The sequence below is a fragment of the Labeo rohita genome, chromosome 17, assembly GCF_022985175.1.
Source record: "Labeo rohita strain BAU-BD-2019 chromosome 17, IGBB_LRoh.1.0, whole genome shotgun sequence".
Lineage (NCBI taxonomy): Eukaryota > Metazoa > Chordata > Actinopteri > Cypriniformes > Cyprinidae > Labeo > Labeo rohita.
In genome coordinates, this window is record NC_066885.1 from 5,516,784 (window position 1) to 5,535,102 (window position 18,319).

At 34.8% G+C, this 18,319-nt stretch overlaps 2 protein-coding genes across 2 annotated transcripts; both read right to left on the minus strand.

The window, feature by feature from the left end:
* Positions 1-1,772: 1,772 nt before the first annotated feature.
* nkl.4 (NK-lysin tandem duplicate 4) lies at positions 1,773-4,939 on the minus strand. Its single transcript, XM_051134196.1, has 4 exons — positions 4,785-4,939; positions 4,474-4,538; positions 4,163-4,258; positions 1,773-4,070 (listed from the first exon to the last, which is right to left on the minus strand). The coding sequence occupies exons 1-4, from the start codon at positions 4,825-4,827 to the stop codon at positions 3,906-3,908; spliced, it is 369 nt and encodes a 122-aa protein (XP_050990153.1). The 5' UTR covers positions 4,828-4,939; the 3' UTR covers positions 1,773-3,905.
* A 10,163-nt stretch (positions 4,940-15,102) lies between these two features.
* Positions 15,103-16,160, minus strand: LOC127180141 (antimicrobial peptide NK-lysin-like). Its single transcript, XM_051134108.1, has 5 exons — positions 16,072-16,160; positions 15,904-15,968; positions 15,555-15,653; positions 15,311-15,472; positions 15,103-15,183 (listed from the first exon to the last, which is right to left on the minus strand). The coding sequence occupies exons 1-5, from the start codon at positions 16,112-16,114 to the stop codon at positions 15,127-15,129; spliced, it is 426 nt and encodes a 141-aa protein (XP_050990065.1). The 5' UTR covers positions 16,115-16,160; the 3' UTR covers positions 15,103-15,126.
* Positions 16,161-18,319: the final 2,159 nt, after the last annotated feature.

Below are 18,319 nucleotides of genomic sequence, written 5' to 3' on the forward strand. Positions count from 1 at the left end.
TGTAGACATTTATAAATTGGGGCACCAAATGAAAAGTTAACATAAAGTACATATTAATATTATCAAAATGAACAAGCACCTTTTATTGTGTTGTTACATTATTAAGTTTTTAAAGTTACAAGACTGTCGTTGCCATGTCAGTCTGCTGTTATGACAGCTGGTCAATAAGACATTCAAACAGCAGTAAGCTTTGAAAATGTTGATAACTTAATAGACTGACTTCCCCAACACTTCTAACTTCTGATCTCACAGGAGGTGATCACTCCGATACTTAATCTTTGCTTTCTTAACCTGCTCTTTTTTCTGTTTTTCCTCAGGATGCAATCTGCAGCTTTTCTCTTGCTCCTCTTTATTCTGACTCTCAGCGATGGTGCGAATCACCAGATCATAGATCCGTTTACTAAGTTCAAGAATAGACACATTATCTCAAATTATTTCAGGACTGCAGATAGAAACGCTTGGGTGAATTGCCTTTCATCCAGCGGCAGAGATCTCTGTAACAATAGAAGTATATCTTTTATCCAGAGTTCGGTACCCGCAATTAAACGAATCTGTAGTAGTGATGGCCGAAACATAGGGGGAAACCTTTACAATAGCACAAATCTTTTTCCAGTGTACCGGGTCAGAGGCCAAATGGGAGCTGATGGGAGGTGTATCATTGTTAACTGTACAACTGGCAACTACTTTGTTATTGTTGGCTGTGACTTAACAAAACGTGTACCTGTGCACTATGAGACGCAAGATAATGGAATAAATGTACATGGTTGCTTTCAAATGGCATGATTTGTTAGTGATCACTGTGGGACTGAAGAACTATGGGCTTGAAATTATGCTGTACTAATTCCTGCACATTAAAAAGTTGCTGTGCTGCATATGTTTGAATCTGATAGAATTCCAAAAATAATTTCAATAAAGGCTTAATGCAGTTTGCATGTCTGTTCTTTATTAATTTATTCTTTAAGGTATGATTTGATACAAAGCACAATGTCTGGATGTCTTTCATTTCATTACATCAAATGTTCAAATCCTATCAATACCAGAGTGTGGTTACTGTAAGCACACAGCCTTCATAACTAGATCTATATAGCATGTCAGAGGACATTTATTTATGTTATAAATATTATATATATATATATATATATATAACACACACACACATATATATATATATATATATATATATACACACTACCGTTCAAAAGTTTGGGGTCAGTACATTTTTATTGTTTCTTTTTTTTTTTTTTTTTTTTTTTTTTTAAGAAATTAATACTTTTATTCACCAAGGATGTATTAAGTTAATAATTAAAAGTTTATTAAAAGTTAATAATAAATAATTTACATTGTTATAAAATATTTATATTTTGAATAAACACTGTACTTTTTAAACTTGTTATTCATGAAAGAATCCTGAAAAAAAAAAAAAAAAAAAAAATCACAGGTTCCAAAAAATATTTGGCAGCACAACTGTTGATATTATCCAACATTGATCATTCTAATAATAAATCCGCATATTAGAATGATTTCTGAAGGATCATGTGACACTTAAGACTGGAGTAACAGCTGATAAAAATTCAGCTTTTCATCACAGGAATAAATTCTATTTTAAAGTATGTTAAAATAAAAAACATTATTTTATATTGTAAAAACATTTTGCAATATTACTGTTTTTTTCTATATTTTTAATCAAATAAATGCAGCCTTGATGAGCATAAGAGACTTCTTTACAGACTATTACAAGTCTTACTGACCCCAAACTTTTGAACGGTAGTGTATATATATATAACATATGATTAATATATATAATAGTTTTGTATAATATATAATATAATAAGCATATAAAAAACATATAATAGACATATAACATATAATAAGCATATATTAATGATATTAAACAGTTTTCTTTCCTGTTGCTAATTAGTTTTGTATCTCTCACTATTTTGCAAATTAAGTTGTTTTCATTGCAAACATTTTCATCTTTTGGTCAATCTACCTGCAGCAGCCAGGTGGGCTGGCCTTGGGCTGTGACCCTCCAGGAATTGAGTTTTGCTTCCCTGCTTTAGTTATTTTATATTTATTTATTTTATCCCTCATTGTCTCTTGTTAGAGAGTAAGAAAACCTCTCCTTGTGGGTAGCATAAAGTATTATCTTTATATTTATCCAGTTTATTATTATTATGGTTATTATTATTTGTGATATGTATTTTATTTACCTTTAAATTCTTAATTTTACTATGAATATAAGCATATTTGTTTAAATTATTTCTTAAAAACACATAATTGCAGTCCTATTCTATTGTGAACATAAAAATTAGTAATGCACTGGGTAACTGAATGTCTCTGTTGCCCCCTTTTGGAAAAAATAATATTAGTTTGCATTTTATGGTTACTGCCATAAAGGGCCTATAGGATCTCTATAGAGATTTAATAAATCTAATAAATTAGAATATGGAAACGTTTTCCAATTGAAACTTCAATTAACTTTGGATTTATTTTGTTTTCTATGATGGGTCAAACTGACCCAAGGAGAGGAATACGCAAAAACTTATTTATTTTAGTCTTTTTCTATTTTAAGTGTGAGAATTTCACTTGCTCTTACACCACTCCAATGAACACCTAATGTGTAACATTTAAAGAGAGCCGGATCTGAATAAGAAATCAGTTCCAACTCTAGTCATTTTGTGTTCTGTAGAGGAACAAAAGTCATACAGGTTTGTATTTTCTGGTTATTTTTAGATGTCTCCTGTTTGTTCCTCTTTGATGTCTTTGGACTTGTCTGCCAACCCTTCAGAGACCTCAATTGGCCTTCAGAGTCTCCTCAACGCCCTCATAAAGGCCCAGTGACCTTTGACCCATCTCAATCTTCAAGGTATTTTCTTTTCCTTAGTTGTTATTCAGATTTGATCGCTAGCATCTTGTCAGCTTGGATGCACAAATTGTCACTTATTGTCAAATTTTTGAAAGGTTGTAGGTTCAAACCATAAAACAGTGATGAACTCGACTCAAGCAGGGGTACTTTGCTTAGATCTGTACTAAAGAGGGCCATATTGGAGATACTAAGATGTAAACAACAGCATGGATTGCACGGTTTAATGTACTACTAAATGCCTTCTTTTTTCAGTTTTTTTTTTGCAAATTTTTGCATGAATTTTGGTGGTCTATAGCACTCTGAATGTTTTTCCCGGTCCGACTGATTAGTACAGCCCAAAGCATGACAATAATTGACCATTTTCAGCAGCAATAATCAGCTAAATTTGCAAGTTCTGTTCAGTTTAGTGGCATTGCTTACATTCAGTGCTGCCAATATGGCCAATTTATGACGCGTTGTGAAAACAATGTATTGCTTTCCAAGCATTAAAATCCGATAACAAATGGGAGGAATTACTAGCACAAATACAATGGGAAAGAATTTGTGTATATGTTAGCATCATCATGAAGTTCGATTCCTGTCTCGGGGTCCTTTGCTGATCCCACCCCACTCTCTCCACCTAATACTTTCCTGTCTGCTCTCTACTGTCCTATCTAATAAAAAAGCCATAAAAGCCACAAAAAAAAAAAAAAAATCATGTCACAAAACATGAAAGTTTGTTTTGCACATTTTTCAATTGAAAGCAAAAAAGTGGAGTAAAGTTGAGTATACATGACAAATGTGCAAAAAACTGGTATACAAAGCAACAATAATCACACCATTAGCTCTAATGCACTCTAGCTCTAGTGCAGAATCTCACAAACTTTCTAGCTGAAGTGAACATGCAAGGGCTTTTCACACTTGACCTAGTTAAAAGGATAGTTCAGCCAAAAATAGAACTCTCAAGTTGTTTCAAACCTGTATGAATTTCTCTCTTGTGTTGAACATAAAAGAAGATATTTTGAATACAGCTATTTTAAAAAAGCCATTAACTCCATTCCTATTTCTTGCAAACACCAATGTTAACACAGATGGTTTTGGCGTCATCGGTAGTTGAAAGTTCTTCGACCAGAGTGTCCCTGTACTGGTTCACAAACGTCTTACACTGAGACTTTAGGAAGCCGATCTCATCACAGATCATCTCAAGCTTCTTTTTAATGTCGTCCTGAGGAAAAGTGACCATATGAGTTAACATTAACCATTAGTCTCACTCACGCTAGTTTTTAGTAAAGCGTATGAAGCAGTACTGTTACCAACCTGAGTTGCTCCATTGGAGATCTGTTTTTTCAGCTTCTTCATTGCCCACTTGCAAGTCCAGCAAATTCCAGGGGCTTGTTCTGTTTGTATCTCACCCTAACAAGACAACAAAATGATTGAAAAATAATAGAAATTAATGCAATCTTTAAAAATTGAAAGCAAACTGGACATTTCTACATTATAAATACATTTTTGAGCACTACTTATAGATACTAATACACAATCTGGTGAAAGCAGTTTGCTGTGCTGCTTTGCAAGTGAACATAAAATGGAATCATAAGTGTTCATTATAAATCATATTAAGAACTCACTGAGCTTTCTTCAAATTCATTTCCGGTAGACTTTTCTTTGCGCATTTCCCAGTGAAGAGCACAAACTGAGAAAAAATGCATGATAAATGTAAAACATGCTAAGTACTAAATGCTAGCATTTTATATACTTCATGACTAAACAGTAAGAATATGTTATATATATTTTGAGCACATTAAAGCTGGTTTTAGCATGAACTTAAGCCAGTTCAAATCGGTCTATGCTGTTTTTTTTTCCAGCTAGGCATACAAAATAAAAACAAATAGATTGACTAAGATAAAGATAACTAGCAACTGATCTGTGCTCATTTTACCTGAGGATATCAGCAGGGCGATCAGGATGATTCTCCGCAGCATCTTGTTTGGCAAAAGAGTCTGAAAACAATGAGACTGAAAACTGTCTGCTTGTTGAAGGTCTTTACTGCCTCTTTTTTAAAACACCGTTTTAACCGGAAACCACTAAGAATAGCATGTGAAGATGTACGTTCACTCCTGGCATTACTTTTTTTTTTTTTTTAACATGCTGTATGTGTGATACTCAGGGTGACATTTGTGAAAAAATCAGAGGGCGGGTATTTTTTAGACTGAAATTTTTTCACATTTATTTATTTTTAGTAATGCAAAATCAATAGTTGATATTTTCAAATAGAATAATGAGACACCTATGTTTATTTTTGATCACAGGGCTTTGTTGTAGTATATGTGACAATACCATGGTGTAAATTTGAGTGCAATAAATACAAATTTGAACTCAAATTGAATGTTCCGCCATGAGGTACTTCCAAACATTCTTTGGTGCTACCATGGAAAGTCTATAATGCAATACAATAACTGGCTTTAACTACACATTAAACAACAATGCTTAAAATGTTTAATTCACATTCATAAAATGCTTCTGACAAATCTTATACTATGCTATCACATTACCAACAAGTCAGTAGCTTATTAGTTAGTTGTGTGTTTGTTTTAATTAAAATAACCCACACATAACAATCATTTTATACACAGGATGTAGGATTCACACTGCACAGTTTTTTTCTGTAGTAGAGGTGTCAATTTCAGTTTCTGTAAAGCCACAGGCCTACAGAGTTCAACCTTCATTAAATGCACCTGATCCAGCTAATCAAGTCCTTGAGGCTTATTTGAAAACTAGAGGCTTTTCAGTAATGTATTTGAACAGATTTCACTAATGTTGATATTATTGCTAATTTCAGTGTTTGCAAAAGGCTTTTCAATAATTATGGCCTATACAGCCCATCATGCTGTACTTGTATGTTTTGGATGAACTGAACAGAACCAACTCAATAGAATCCTTTGTTTTGTCATCAGACTACACTGTTGGTGCTGTTAAAGAAGTATTGTGATGGAAACTCTGAGTATTTTAGTATGGAATTCAGTATAATTCACATAATTATTAATATAACCAAACATCATTGGGTTTAGTTATTTTGTGTTTTTTTTCTAACCACCATCCTCTCCTTGTTAGAAAGTACCAAAACCACACCTCTGGGGTCAGAATGAACAATGTGCAGTAAACGGCCCTGGACCCCTGGACCACAAAACCAGTCATAAGAGTCTTCCATTGATGTATGGTTTGTTAGGATAGGATAAGATTTGGCTGACATACTATTTGAAAATCTGGAATCTGAGGGTGTAAAAAAAATCTAAATATTGAGAAAATCTTTTTAAAGTTTAAAGTTGTTCAAATGAAGTTCTTAGCAATGCATTTTACTAATCAAAAATTAGGTTCTGATATATTTACGCTAGGAAATTTACAAAATATCTGTATCAAATATCCCATACAATGTATTTTTGGCTATTGCTACAAATATACCCGTGCTACTTAAAACTGGTTTTGTGGTCACATATGGTAAGACACACCAATCTGCAATATCAAGCAGGAAAAGCTGTTTGAGAAGCTCTGAAAACAATGAGACTGAAAACTGTCTGCTTGTTGAAGGTCTTTACTGCCTCTTTTTTAAAACACAGTTTTAACCGGAAACCACTAAGAATAGCATGTGAAGATGTACGTTCACTCCTGGCATTACTTTTTTTTTTTTTAAACATGCTGTATGTGTGATACTCAGGGTGACATTTGTGAAAAAAAAAAAAAAAAAATCAGAGGGCGGGTATGTTTTAGATTGAAATTTTTTTCACATTTATTTATTTTTAGTAATGCAAAATCAATAGTTGATATTTTCAAATAGAATGAGACACCTGTGTTTATTTTTGATCACAGGGCTTTGTTGTACTATATGTGACAATACCATGGTGTCAATTTGAGTGCAATAAAATTCAATTGAACTCAAATTGAATGTTCTGCCATGAGGTACTTCCAAAAATTCTTTGGTACTACCATGGAAAGTCTATAATGAAATACAATAACTGTCTTTAACTACACTTTAACAATGCTTAAAATTGTAATGAGGACTCGTAGGAAGCGTAGAAGATCCAAGTGCGAGCTTTAATAAACAGATCGTAGTCAAACAGGCAGGGTCAATATCCAACCAAACAGTAATATCCTGGGCAAGGCGAGAAAGTAAATCCAATAAAACAGGCAATGGGTCAAAATACCAGAGAGAGCAGTCCAAAGTAACAAATGAACAAGGCTATGAAACTAGGCAAAACTATGGCAATGAACTAGACAAGACTGTGGCAAAAAACAAAGACAAAACTATGACCATGAAACAAAACCGTAAAAAGACAAAAACAGGGCAATGAAAACAGGGATAAACAATACTTCGCCGTTGTCTGTTTGGAAATGGCCTCCCTTTATTGCCACCAAACAGGAAGTTACCAACGAGGCAGCAGAAGGAGCAGCAACAGTCAGTTCATGGGTAAGGGCTCCCTCTGCTGGCTTGGCGTTACAGAATCCCCCCCCAGGAGCGACCCCTGGCGCTCAAACAACAACAACAACAACAACAACAACAACAACAACAACAACAACAACAACAACAACAAGGGTGGGGGAACAACAACAAAACAACAACAACAACAACAACAACAACAACAACAGTCCAGAAGGGTGGGGGAACAGAGGCAAAGGGAGGCCTGCCGTGACTTGACAGCTGGTCACTTGACTTGACTCAGGGAGGCCTGTAACGTGACTTGACTTGGCTTGACTCATGGGGGCCAGCTGTGACTTGACAGCTGTAAGCTGTGACTTGACTCAGGAACAACAGCTGTAACGTGACTTGATTCATGGGGAACAGCTGTGACTTGGCTTGACTCATGGGGAACAGCTGTGACTTGGCTTGACTCATGGGGAACAGCTGTAACTTGGCTTGACTCATGGATAACAACAGCTGTATCTTGGTTTGACTCATGGAGAACAGCTGTATCTTGGCTTGGCTCATGGAGGACAGCTGTGTCTTGACTGTACTCGGAAACTTGACTTGACTCAGGAAACACAGCTGCAGCTTGACTTGGAAACTTGACTTGATACTGGAGGATCAGGCATCACTTGATTTGCCTTGGGTGTGGCAGAGATGATGGGATGAGATGCGGATGAGATGATTTTGGCTTGATGAGGCTCAGGCGTGGCAGCCATCTTGTGAACAGGCTTGGGGATGGCGGCCATCTTGTGAACAGGCTTGGGGATGGCGGCCATCTTGTGAACAGGCTTGGAGATGGCGGCCATCTTGTGAACAGGCTTGGAGATGGCGGCCATCTTGTGAACAGGCTCTGGGATGGCGGCCATCTTGTGGACTGGTTTTAGGAAGGCGGCCATGAGAGGTGCAGACTCTGGACGGGCAGGCTTGGCGTGAGCAGGCGTGAGCGAACTGTGACCTGGTAGACATGACTTGAGCAGTCTTTGGCTTGGCAGGCTTGGCTTGAGAGGTCTCTGGCTTGGTAGACATGACATGAGCAGGTCTTGGTTTAGCGGGCATGACATGAGCAGGCTTTGAAATGGCAGCCATCTTGTGAGTAGACTGTGGGATGGCAGCCATCTTGCAATGGGGCTCTGGAGTGGTTGGCACAACGTGAACCACTCCAGACATGAAAGTTGGGGTGTGAAAATGTTCTGATTTAAATGGTATGGTAGGATTGCAGGGTTCCTCATCTGCAATCCCCACAGTAAACGAGGATCCACTTAGCCTGAGCACATAATCAATATACTGTTCCAGAGACCAGTTAATTTTACCTCCACGCAGGTAGGAACGAATATGTTTATTTAATCCGTGGGAAAAAATGTCCTTAAGCGCCACATCATTGAAAGGTACCAAATAGCACAGGTAACAGAAATCAGTCACATAATCCTCAATGGGCCGGTTACCTTGGTGGAGGTGGAAGAGGCGTGATGCTGCATCCATGGTGATCTGTGTTTTTGAAAGCCGCTGGATCTTTGGGAGGCAAAGTAATGAGGACTCGTAGGAAGTGTATAAGATCCAAGTGCGAGCTTTAATAAACAGATCGTAGTCAAACAGGCAGGGTCAATATCCAACCAAACAGTAATATCCTGGGCAAGGCGAGAACGTAAATCCAATAAAACAGGCAATGGGTCAAAATACCAGAGAGAGCAGTCCAAAGTAACAAATGAACAAGGCTATGAAACTAGGCAAAACTATGGCAATGAACTAGACAAGACTGTGGCAAAAAACAAAGACAAAACTATGACCATGAAACAAAACTGTAAAAAGACAAAAACAGGGATAAACACTTGGTAGAGTCCGCAAGAGCAAATCAATACTTCGCCATTGTCTGTTTGAAAATGGCCTCCCTTTATGGCCACCAAACAGGAAGTTACTAACGAGGCAGCAGAGGGAGCAGCAACAGTCAGTTCATGGGTAAGGGCTCCCTCTGCTGGCTTGGCGTTACAAAAATGTTTCATTCACATTCATAAAATGCTTCTGACAAAATATCTATATTATACTATGCTATCACATTACCAACAAGTCAGTAGCTTATTAGTTAGTTGTGTGTTTGTTTTAATTAAAATAACCCACACATAACAATCATTTTATACACAGGGCGTAGGAATCACACTACACAGTTTTTTTCTGTAGTAGAGGTGTCAATTTCAGTTTCTGTAAAGCCACAGGCCTACAGAGTTCAGACCTTCATTAAATGCACCTGAAAGAAGTAATCAAGTCCTTGAGGCTTATTTGAAAACTAGAGGCTTTTCAGTAATGTATTTGAACAGATTTCACTAATGTTGATATAAGTGCTAATTTCACTAGTGTTTGCAAATGGCTTTTTAATAATTATGGCCTATACGGCCCTTCATACTGTACTTGTATGTTTTTGATGAAGTGAACAGAACCAACTCAATAGAATCCTTTGTTTTGTCATCAGACTACTCTGTTGGTGCTGTTAAAGAAGTATTGTGATGGAAACTCTGAGTATTTTAGTATGGAATTCAGTATAATTCACATAATTATTAACATAACCAAACATCATTGGGTTTAGTTATTTTGTGTTTTTTTCTAACCACCATCCTCTCCTTGTTAGAAAGTACCAAAACCACACCTCTGGGGTCAGAATGAACAAAAGCAGTAAACAGTAAAATTGTTTTTAATTGCATCAAAATAATATGACCCTGGACCACAAAACCAGTCATAAGGGTCCATTTCCATTGATGTATGGTTTGTTAGGATAGGACAAGATTTGGTCGAGATACAACTATTTGAAAATTTGAAATCTGAGGGTGCAAAAAAAAATCTAAATATTGAGAAAATCTTTTTAAAGTTTAAAGTTGTTCAAATGAAGTTCTTAGCAATGCATTTTACTAATCAAACATTAAGTTCTGATATATTTACGCAAGGAAATTTACAAAATATCTGTATCAAATATCCCATACAATGTATTTTTGGTTATTGCTACAAATATACCCAAGCTACTTAAAACTGGTTTTGTGGTCACATATGGTAAGACACACCAATTTGAAATATCAAGCAGCAAAATGAGCTGTTTTGTACAGCTAAAAATAGACCCATAAAATTTACAAATGGCTGTGCCCGCTCTTACGGGAAAAAAAGGTGGATACATATGATTTGCACTCCACTGGTTGCTCTGTACTGTATGTTTTTGACTCACTAAAAGGAAATGACTCATTAGAATCATCCGTTCTCTAATTGGACTTCACCAGATGCACTTTATGACTCATTAGAATCTTTCATTCTAGTTGTAAAAAAACAGGATGCGCTTGAATTATTTGATTGAAGAAGAATCAATTTAATAACATTTGTTCTGTAATTGGACTACGTTGGATACATTTTATAAAGGCTTTAGCCAGTAAGATTTGATAAAATAATATCATGTCTTGTGCACTAGGTCATGAAATGCAGGGCAGGGAGCACAGAGCAGTCATCATTTTCTTTAAATTATTTTTTTAAGAGATGTTTTTTCTTTCTTACACTTGGCCTACAATGAGAAGAATAACAATAGGCCTAAATAGCTTCTGCTGACTCATGGTCATACTTTTAAAACTGTTGTGTTTAAAAAGATGCATTATTTTTGCATTATTGACACAATTTTTGCATTATTGAAAAATTAATTAAAACACACTATTTCCTATTTAATACTGTAAAGCTGCTTTGTCACAATTTGTGTTGTTAAAAGTGCTATGTAAGTAAAGGTGACTTGAATTGAAAGATGATATCAGATATCTGAACATACAGTATCAGTCACTGTGAGAAAGACATGACAAGGGAGGAAATGGCTTATGTGGTTGTGTTTTCTGAAGACGTCATTGTTTTTCTCAGATATTCAGCCTTTTTGCATCTTAACCCCTTAACGACCCCACCCCCGCTTTTTTTGAACATAGACATCAAAGTCCATCTAAAATTAAATTGTTATAATTCATGAATGCTTTTGAATACAGACCTAAGGTTGGTCTCTTTTTAAAAGAGAAAAAAAGTGTAAATGTACTGTAAAGAAAATGTACTGTACTATTTTTCAATTCTGCACTACCAGTCAAAAGTTTTTGAACAGTAAGATTTTTAATGTTTTTTAAAGAAGTCTCTTCTGCTCACCAAGCCTGAATTTATTTGATTCAAAAACAGTACAATTTAGAAATATTTTTGCTATTAAAAATAACTTTCTATTCTTTCTATTTAAACATATTTTAAAATCTAATTTATTCCTGTGTTTCAAAGCTGATTTTTTAGGCAAGGCAAGGCAAGGCAAGTTTATTTGTCCTTTACAAAAAAGGAAGTAGAATAATCATAAAAACAATAATCACAAAAAAAAAAAAAGAATTTAAAAACTTTTTAAATGATTTAAAAATTTAAAAATGGATTTAAAATAAGTTTAAGACAGTTAAAAATAGAACACGATTATACATAGTGCAATCAGTTCGGACGTAGCACAGTGCTCATTCAGTAAATGCACAGCTAAACAGATGAGTTTTGAGGCTAGATTTAAATGTAGCTAATGTTATGGCACATTTGATCCCTTCTGGAAGCTGATTCCAACTGCAGGCAGCATAATAGCTAAACGCGGATTCCCCTTGTTTTGTGTGAACCCTTGGTATTTCTAACCAACTCGATCCTAATGATCTGAGTGGCCTGTTAGGTTTATATTCATTTAGCATATCTGCAATGTATATAGGTCCCAGGCCATTGAGTGATTTATAAATTAGTAAAAGTACTTTAAAATCAATTCTAAATATAACTGGAAGCCAGTGTAGGGACCTGAGGACTGGTGTGATATGCTCAGATTTTCTGGTTCTAGTCAGAATCCTGGCAGCAGCGTTCTGGATGAGCGACAGCTGTCTAATGGTCTTCTTGGGAAGGCCGGTGAGGAGACCATTACAATAGTCCACCCTGCTTGTGATAAAGACATGAACAAGTTTCTCCAAGTCCTGAGTGGAAACAAAACATCTAATTCTTGCAATGTTTTTGGGATGATAGTATGGTGATTTAGTTACTGCTTTGACATGACTACTGAAACAAAGGTCTGACTCCAGAATCACACCAAGATTCCTGACTTGATTTTTAGTTGTTTGACCCCTAGAGTCAAGGTATGCATTCACCTTGAGAGCTTCCTCTTTGCTTCCAAATGCAATGACTTCAGTTTTCTCCTTGTTTAACTGAAGGAAGTTCTGGCACATCCAACTGTTAATTTCATCAATGCATTGGCAGAAGGAGTCAAAGGGGCTGTAGACATTTGGTGATAAGGCTAGGTATAGCTGATAGGCAATTTGGTTCTTTCTCATTATTTGACTTAGTGGGAGCATATACAGGCTAAACAAGAGTGGCGCAAGAACTGAGCCTTAAGGGACTCCGCATGTCATGGACGTCCACTTAGACTTATGCTCTCCTATACTCACATAATAACCTCTCCCTTCTAAGTATGACCTGAACCAACTGAGAGCCATCCCAGAAAGCCCAACCCAGTTTTCCAGTCTCTCCAGAAGTATGTTATGATCGACTAAGATCTAGTAGTACCAGCACTGATATTTTGCCAGAATCAGAATTTAGGCGAATATCATTTATTATTTTAATGTGCTCTGTCTCTGTGCTGTAAAATTAAGAAAATAATACTTTAATAATTAATAGCAAGGATGCTTTAAATTGATCAAAAGTAATGATAAAGACATTTATAATGTTACAAAAGATTTCTATTTCAGATGCTGTTCTTCTGAAACAATTCTACTCAGCTGTTTTCAACATAACAATAATAATAAATATTTTTGAGCAGCAAATCAGATTATTAGAAATATTTCTGAAGGATCATGTGACTGAAGTAATGATGCTAAAATTTCAGCTTTGAAATCATAAGAATAAATTACATTTTAAAATATATTTAAATAGAAAAAAGGTCATTTTAAATAGTAAAATATTCCAAATTTACAGTTTATTTTATTTTATTTTATTTTTTGCTACTTTGGATCAAATAAATGCCAGCTTGGTGAGCAGAAGAGACTTCTTTGAAAACATTAAAAATCTTACTGTCCAAAAGCTTTTGACTGGTAGAGTATGCACAGTACTTTTATAGAAACTTAGCATTAAATGAAATTCTACACCCATATACTTTTTCTGATGAATGACGAGGTGTCCAGAAACCAGTTACCACAAAAAACACAGAAAATTGGCGAAAGAAAGAAATAAAAATGAAAACACACAAATTGATTGCTTCATTCATATATTTTATTTTGTTTTCACTGAAATGCACATGTAATGCTTTCAAAGTAATCATTTATTCTCATTCATAAATTGTCATGAGCTTGATCACGTACAACAATGAACTCCTTTATGGTTTTGACCTGCAACAAACAAACAATAGAGTTACAAAAAAAAATTTAAAATCTTCATTTAACCATTATCACCATATCAGTGTGGGAAAAAATGAGGTATTTCTATGTACCTAATTGCAGATAAAAATTTTAGTACAGATAGATGTCAGACGTCTCCAACTCTTTGACCATCTTGTTCATATACTTCTTAACAAGGTGCTTGCACTTAACTTTCCGGTCCTTTAATATATCGCAGGCCTTGTTCAGCTTGGATTTGATTTCATCCTAAGGGAAATGATGGATTTAGTCGAAGTTGTTGTGAGATGCATGGTCAGTTCAATAATTTGGTATTAATCATGACACCCACCACTATTGGTTTAGAGGTGAGTACTTTTTCACCACCGACATAATGACTTTGCATAATATGCACTCAGGTGACAGCTGCTGTTTCGGCATGCCGTCAGCCTGAAAAACATCACAATATGAAATAAATATAAATCATATAACAATAAAGCAGATAAGAATACAGCAGAAGCCAATCTACAAATCTCTCTGCACTCAATGATCACCTGCTAATCACATGCAAATGAGTGAAAAATTTCCCCCTTGTTAAACAGATGTACGTCAGTCATTATTTTAAAGTATACACTGTTGTCATCAGGAGATGCTTACAGAGATCTCTTTATCTTGGTCCTCAGCAGAGTCCACCTTACGGATCTCCCATTGAGCTGCACAGACTACAGATAAATAGACAATAATGAATGATTCAAGCATAAAACAAATATTTATACCTAACACAAAATAGAAGTCCTTTTAGAAATGATTTAGTGATTCTTTTACCTGCATATACGAGCAAGCTGACAAGAAAGATGTTGCGGAACATTTTAGCAGATGATCTCTAACCAGCGTGAAGACGAAGCTTTTAGAATCAGATAAATGTTGTTCTTCTGAAACAATTCTACTCAGCTGTTTTCAACATAACAATAATAATAAATGTTTTTTGAGCAGCAAATCAGATTATTAGAATTATTATCATGTGACTGAAGTAATGATGCTAATAATTCAGCTTTGAAATCACAAAAATAAATTTTATTTTAAAATATATTTAAATAGAAAACAGTCATTTTAAATAGTAAAATATTCAAAATTTACAGGTTTTTTTTTCGTACTTTGGATCAAATAAATGCAGGCTTGGTGAGCAGAAGAGACTTGAAAAACATTGAAAAAAACTTTTGAGTGGTAGTGTATGTACAGTACTTTTATAGAAACGTGGCATTAAGCGGAATTCAACACCCATATACTCTGTTTCTGATGAATGACGAGGTGTCCAGAAACCAGTAAACGCAAAAAACACAGAAAATTGGTGAAAGAAAGAAAGAAAAAGGAAAACACACAAATTGATTGCTTCATTCATATATTTTATTTTGTTTTCATTGTAATGCACATGTAATGCTTTCAAAGTAATCATTTATTCTCATTCAGAAATTGTCATGAGCTTGATCACGTACAGCAATGAACTTCTTTATGGTTCTGACCTGGAACAAACAAACAAACAAAAAAGTTACAAAAAAATGTAAATCTCCTCATTTAACCATTATCACCATATAACAGTGAGAAAAAAAGACATGATTGTAAACTTTTGGTGTGGGTATTTCTGTATACATACTTGCAGGCATGAATTTTAGTACAGATGGCGTTTGGCCCGTCATCCGTCATCAGCTCATCGATCAGATTTTGCAGATACTTTTCAACAAAGTGCTTGCACTGAACTCTCAGTGGCTTGAATTTATCACACATGTTGTTCAGCTTGGTTTTGATTTCATCCTGAGGGAAATGGTGAATTTAGTCACAGTTGTTGTGAGATGCATGGTCAGTTCAATAATTTAGTATTAATCATGACACCCACCGGCGTTGCGTTAGCGGAGATTTTCTTTTTCACCTTCTTCATGATGGTTTTGCATAAATTGCACTTAACAGACATCTGCTGTTTCAGCATGCCGTCAGCCTGAAAAACATCACAATATGAAGCAAATATGAATCATATAATAATAAAGCAGATAAAAATACAGCAGAAGCCAATCTACAAATCTCTCTGCACTCAAAGAGACAATGCAATAAACTATGCAGCTTAATTATTCATTGATTGCCTGCTAATCACATGCAAATGAGTGAAGAGTTTCCCCCTTGTCTTGTTAAACATATGTGCATCAGTCATTATTATAAAGTATACACTGTTGTCATCAGGAGATGCTTACAGAGATCTCTTCATCTTGGTCCTCAGCAGAGTCCACCTTACTGATCTCCCATTGAGCTGCACAGACTACAGATAAATAGACAATAATGAATGATTCAAGCATAAAACAAATATTTATACCTAACACAAAATAGAAGTCCTTTTAGAAATGATTTAGTGATTCTTTTACCTGCATATACGAGCAAGCTGACAAGAAAGATGTTGCGGAACATTTTAGCAGATGATCTCTAACCAGCGTGAAGACGAAGCTTTTAGAATCAGGGTTCAGATGTGATCCTCAGAAGCATGTGGAGCTCTCTTTATAGAGAGCTCCACATGCTTCTGTTATTTAAACCACAAACCACAGATGTCAGAAGAGCAGCATTTATCTGAAATAGAGATCTTTTGTAACGTTATAAATGTCTTTATCATCACTTTTGATCAATTTAAAGCATCCTTGCTAAAATAAAAGTGTTTCTATAATTTCTTTCCGCAAAAAAAAAAAAAATAAATAAAAAATACAGATTCCAAGCTTTTGTATATTAGTGTATTGTTACAATTTTATTCAAATAAACGCTGTGACAAAAGTGACAAAATTCTAAGAAAGTTTAAAAAAAGTAATTCAGAAAGCATCTTAACCCTTAAAAGAGGTCTTAAGTTTCAAAATTGTTAGGAGTATGGATGAGGATTTTTAAGAGGCTTAAGAGTTTTTTGTTTTCAAGAAGTATGTTAAAAGCGCATTTTAGTTCATATTTATGGTGTCCCAAAATAGCACCGTTTGATTACCCTTAGATGTTCTTAAGATTATCTTAAGAAGTACTAAAGAATAATTTTAAGTATATTAAATACAAAATTAGTGCATGAAAATAGAGCACTTTAAGTACATTATGAAAGTGTACTGAAATACAGTGTATTGTACTGCACCTTTGTTCACCTGAGTACACTTATATCAATCAATTTTGGTTAAATATTATCTTTCTATTTTATTTACCTGTATTTTGAATTGAAAATAAACATATCTGTTTATATTTTTTAACAAAACCAAAAAACATCATTGTAGTCCTATTTTATATAGTGAACATCAAAATACACCAGGCACTGGGTCATTGAGTGTCTCTGATGCTCACTGGTGAAAAAATAAATGACATTAACTTTTGACATTGACATTTTATGGTTACTGCCACTAGAGGGGCATATAGGATGTCTGTAGAAATTTTATACATGGCAAATAAACTAAAACAGTCCTCTCTAAACTCGGTCCTGGAGGGCCGGTGTCCTGCAGAGTTTGGAGTATGTCTAGTAAGACCTTGATTATCTGGTTCTGGTGTGCTTAATTAGGGTTAGAGCTAAACTCTGCACGACACCGGAAAAAGAAATGGTTCTCAGTTCCAACTCCAGTTGTTGTCCCCTCCCTGGTGTCTTTAGTCTTGCCTGACAACCCTTGAATGACTTCAGTCGGCCTTTAAAGTCTCCTTAAAGGAGAAGTCCACTTCCAGAACAACAATTTACAATACTTTGTGTTTAAAAAGATGTAAAGATGTATTATTTTTGCATTATTGACACATTATTTCCTGTTTAATACTGTAAAGCTGCTTTGTCAAGGTGACTTGACTTGGAAGATGATATCAGATATCTGAACATACAGTATCAGTCACTGTGAGAAAGACATGACAAGGGAGGAAATGGCTTATGTGGTTGTGTTATCTGAAGACATCATTTTTTTTCTCAGATATTCAGCCTTTTTGCATCTTAACCCCTTAAGCGCTTTTTTTTTTTGGAACATAGACATTAAAGTCCATCTAAAATTAAATTGTTATAATTCATGAATGCTTTTGAATACAGACCTAAGGTTGGTCTCTTTTTAAAGGAGGAAAAAGTTTAAATGCACTGTAAAAAAAAAATAACTGTACTATTTTTCAATTTTACACTACCAGTGTAGTGGTTAAAAGTTTTTGAACAGTAAGATTTTTAGTGTTTTTTAAAGAAGTCTCTTCTGCTCACCAAGCCTGAATTTATTTGATCCAAAGTACAGCAAAAACAGTACAATTTAGAAATACTTTTACTATTAAAAATAACAGCTTTCTATTTGAAAATATTTTAAAATCTAATTTATTCCTGTGTTTCAAAGCTGTTTTTAGCATCATTACTCCAGTCTTCAGTGTCACATTCGATCCTTTAGAAATCATTCTAATATGCTGATTTACTGTTCAAGAAACATTTTTTTATTTTTAATATTATTAATTTTTTAAACAGCTGAGCACTTTTTTTCCAGGATTCTTTGAATAGAAAAATCCAAAAAATAGCAATTATCTAATGTTGTTCTTCTGAAACAATTCTACTCAGCTGTTTTCAACATAACAATAATAATAAATGTTTTTTTGAGCAGCAAATCAGATTATTAGAATTATTTCTGAAGGATCATGTGACTGAAGTAATGA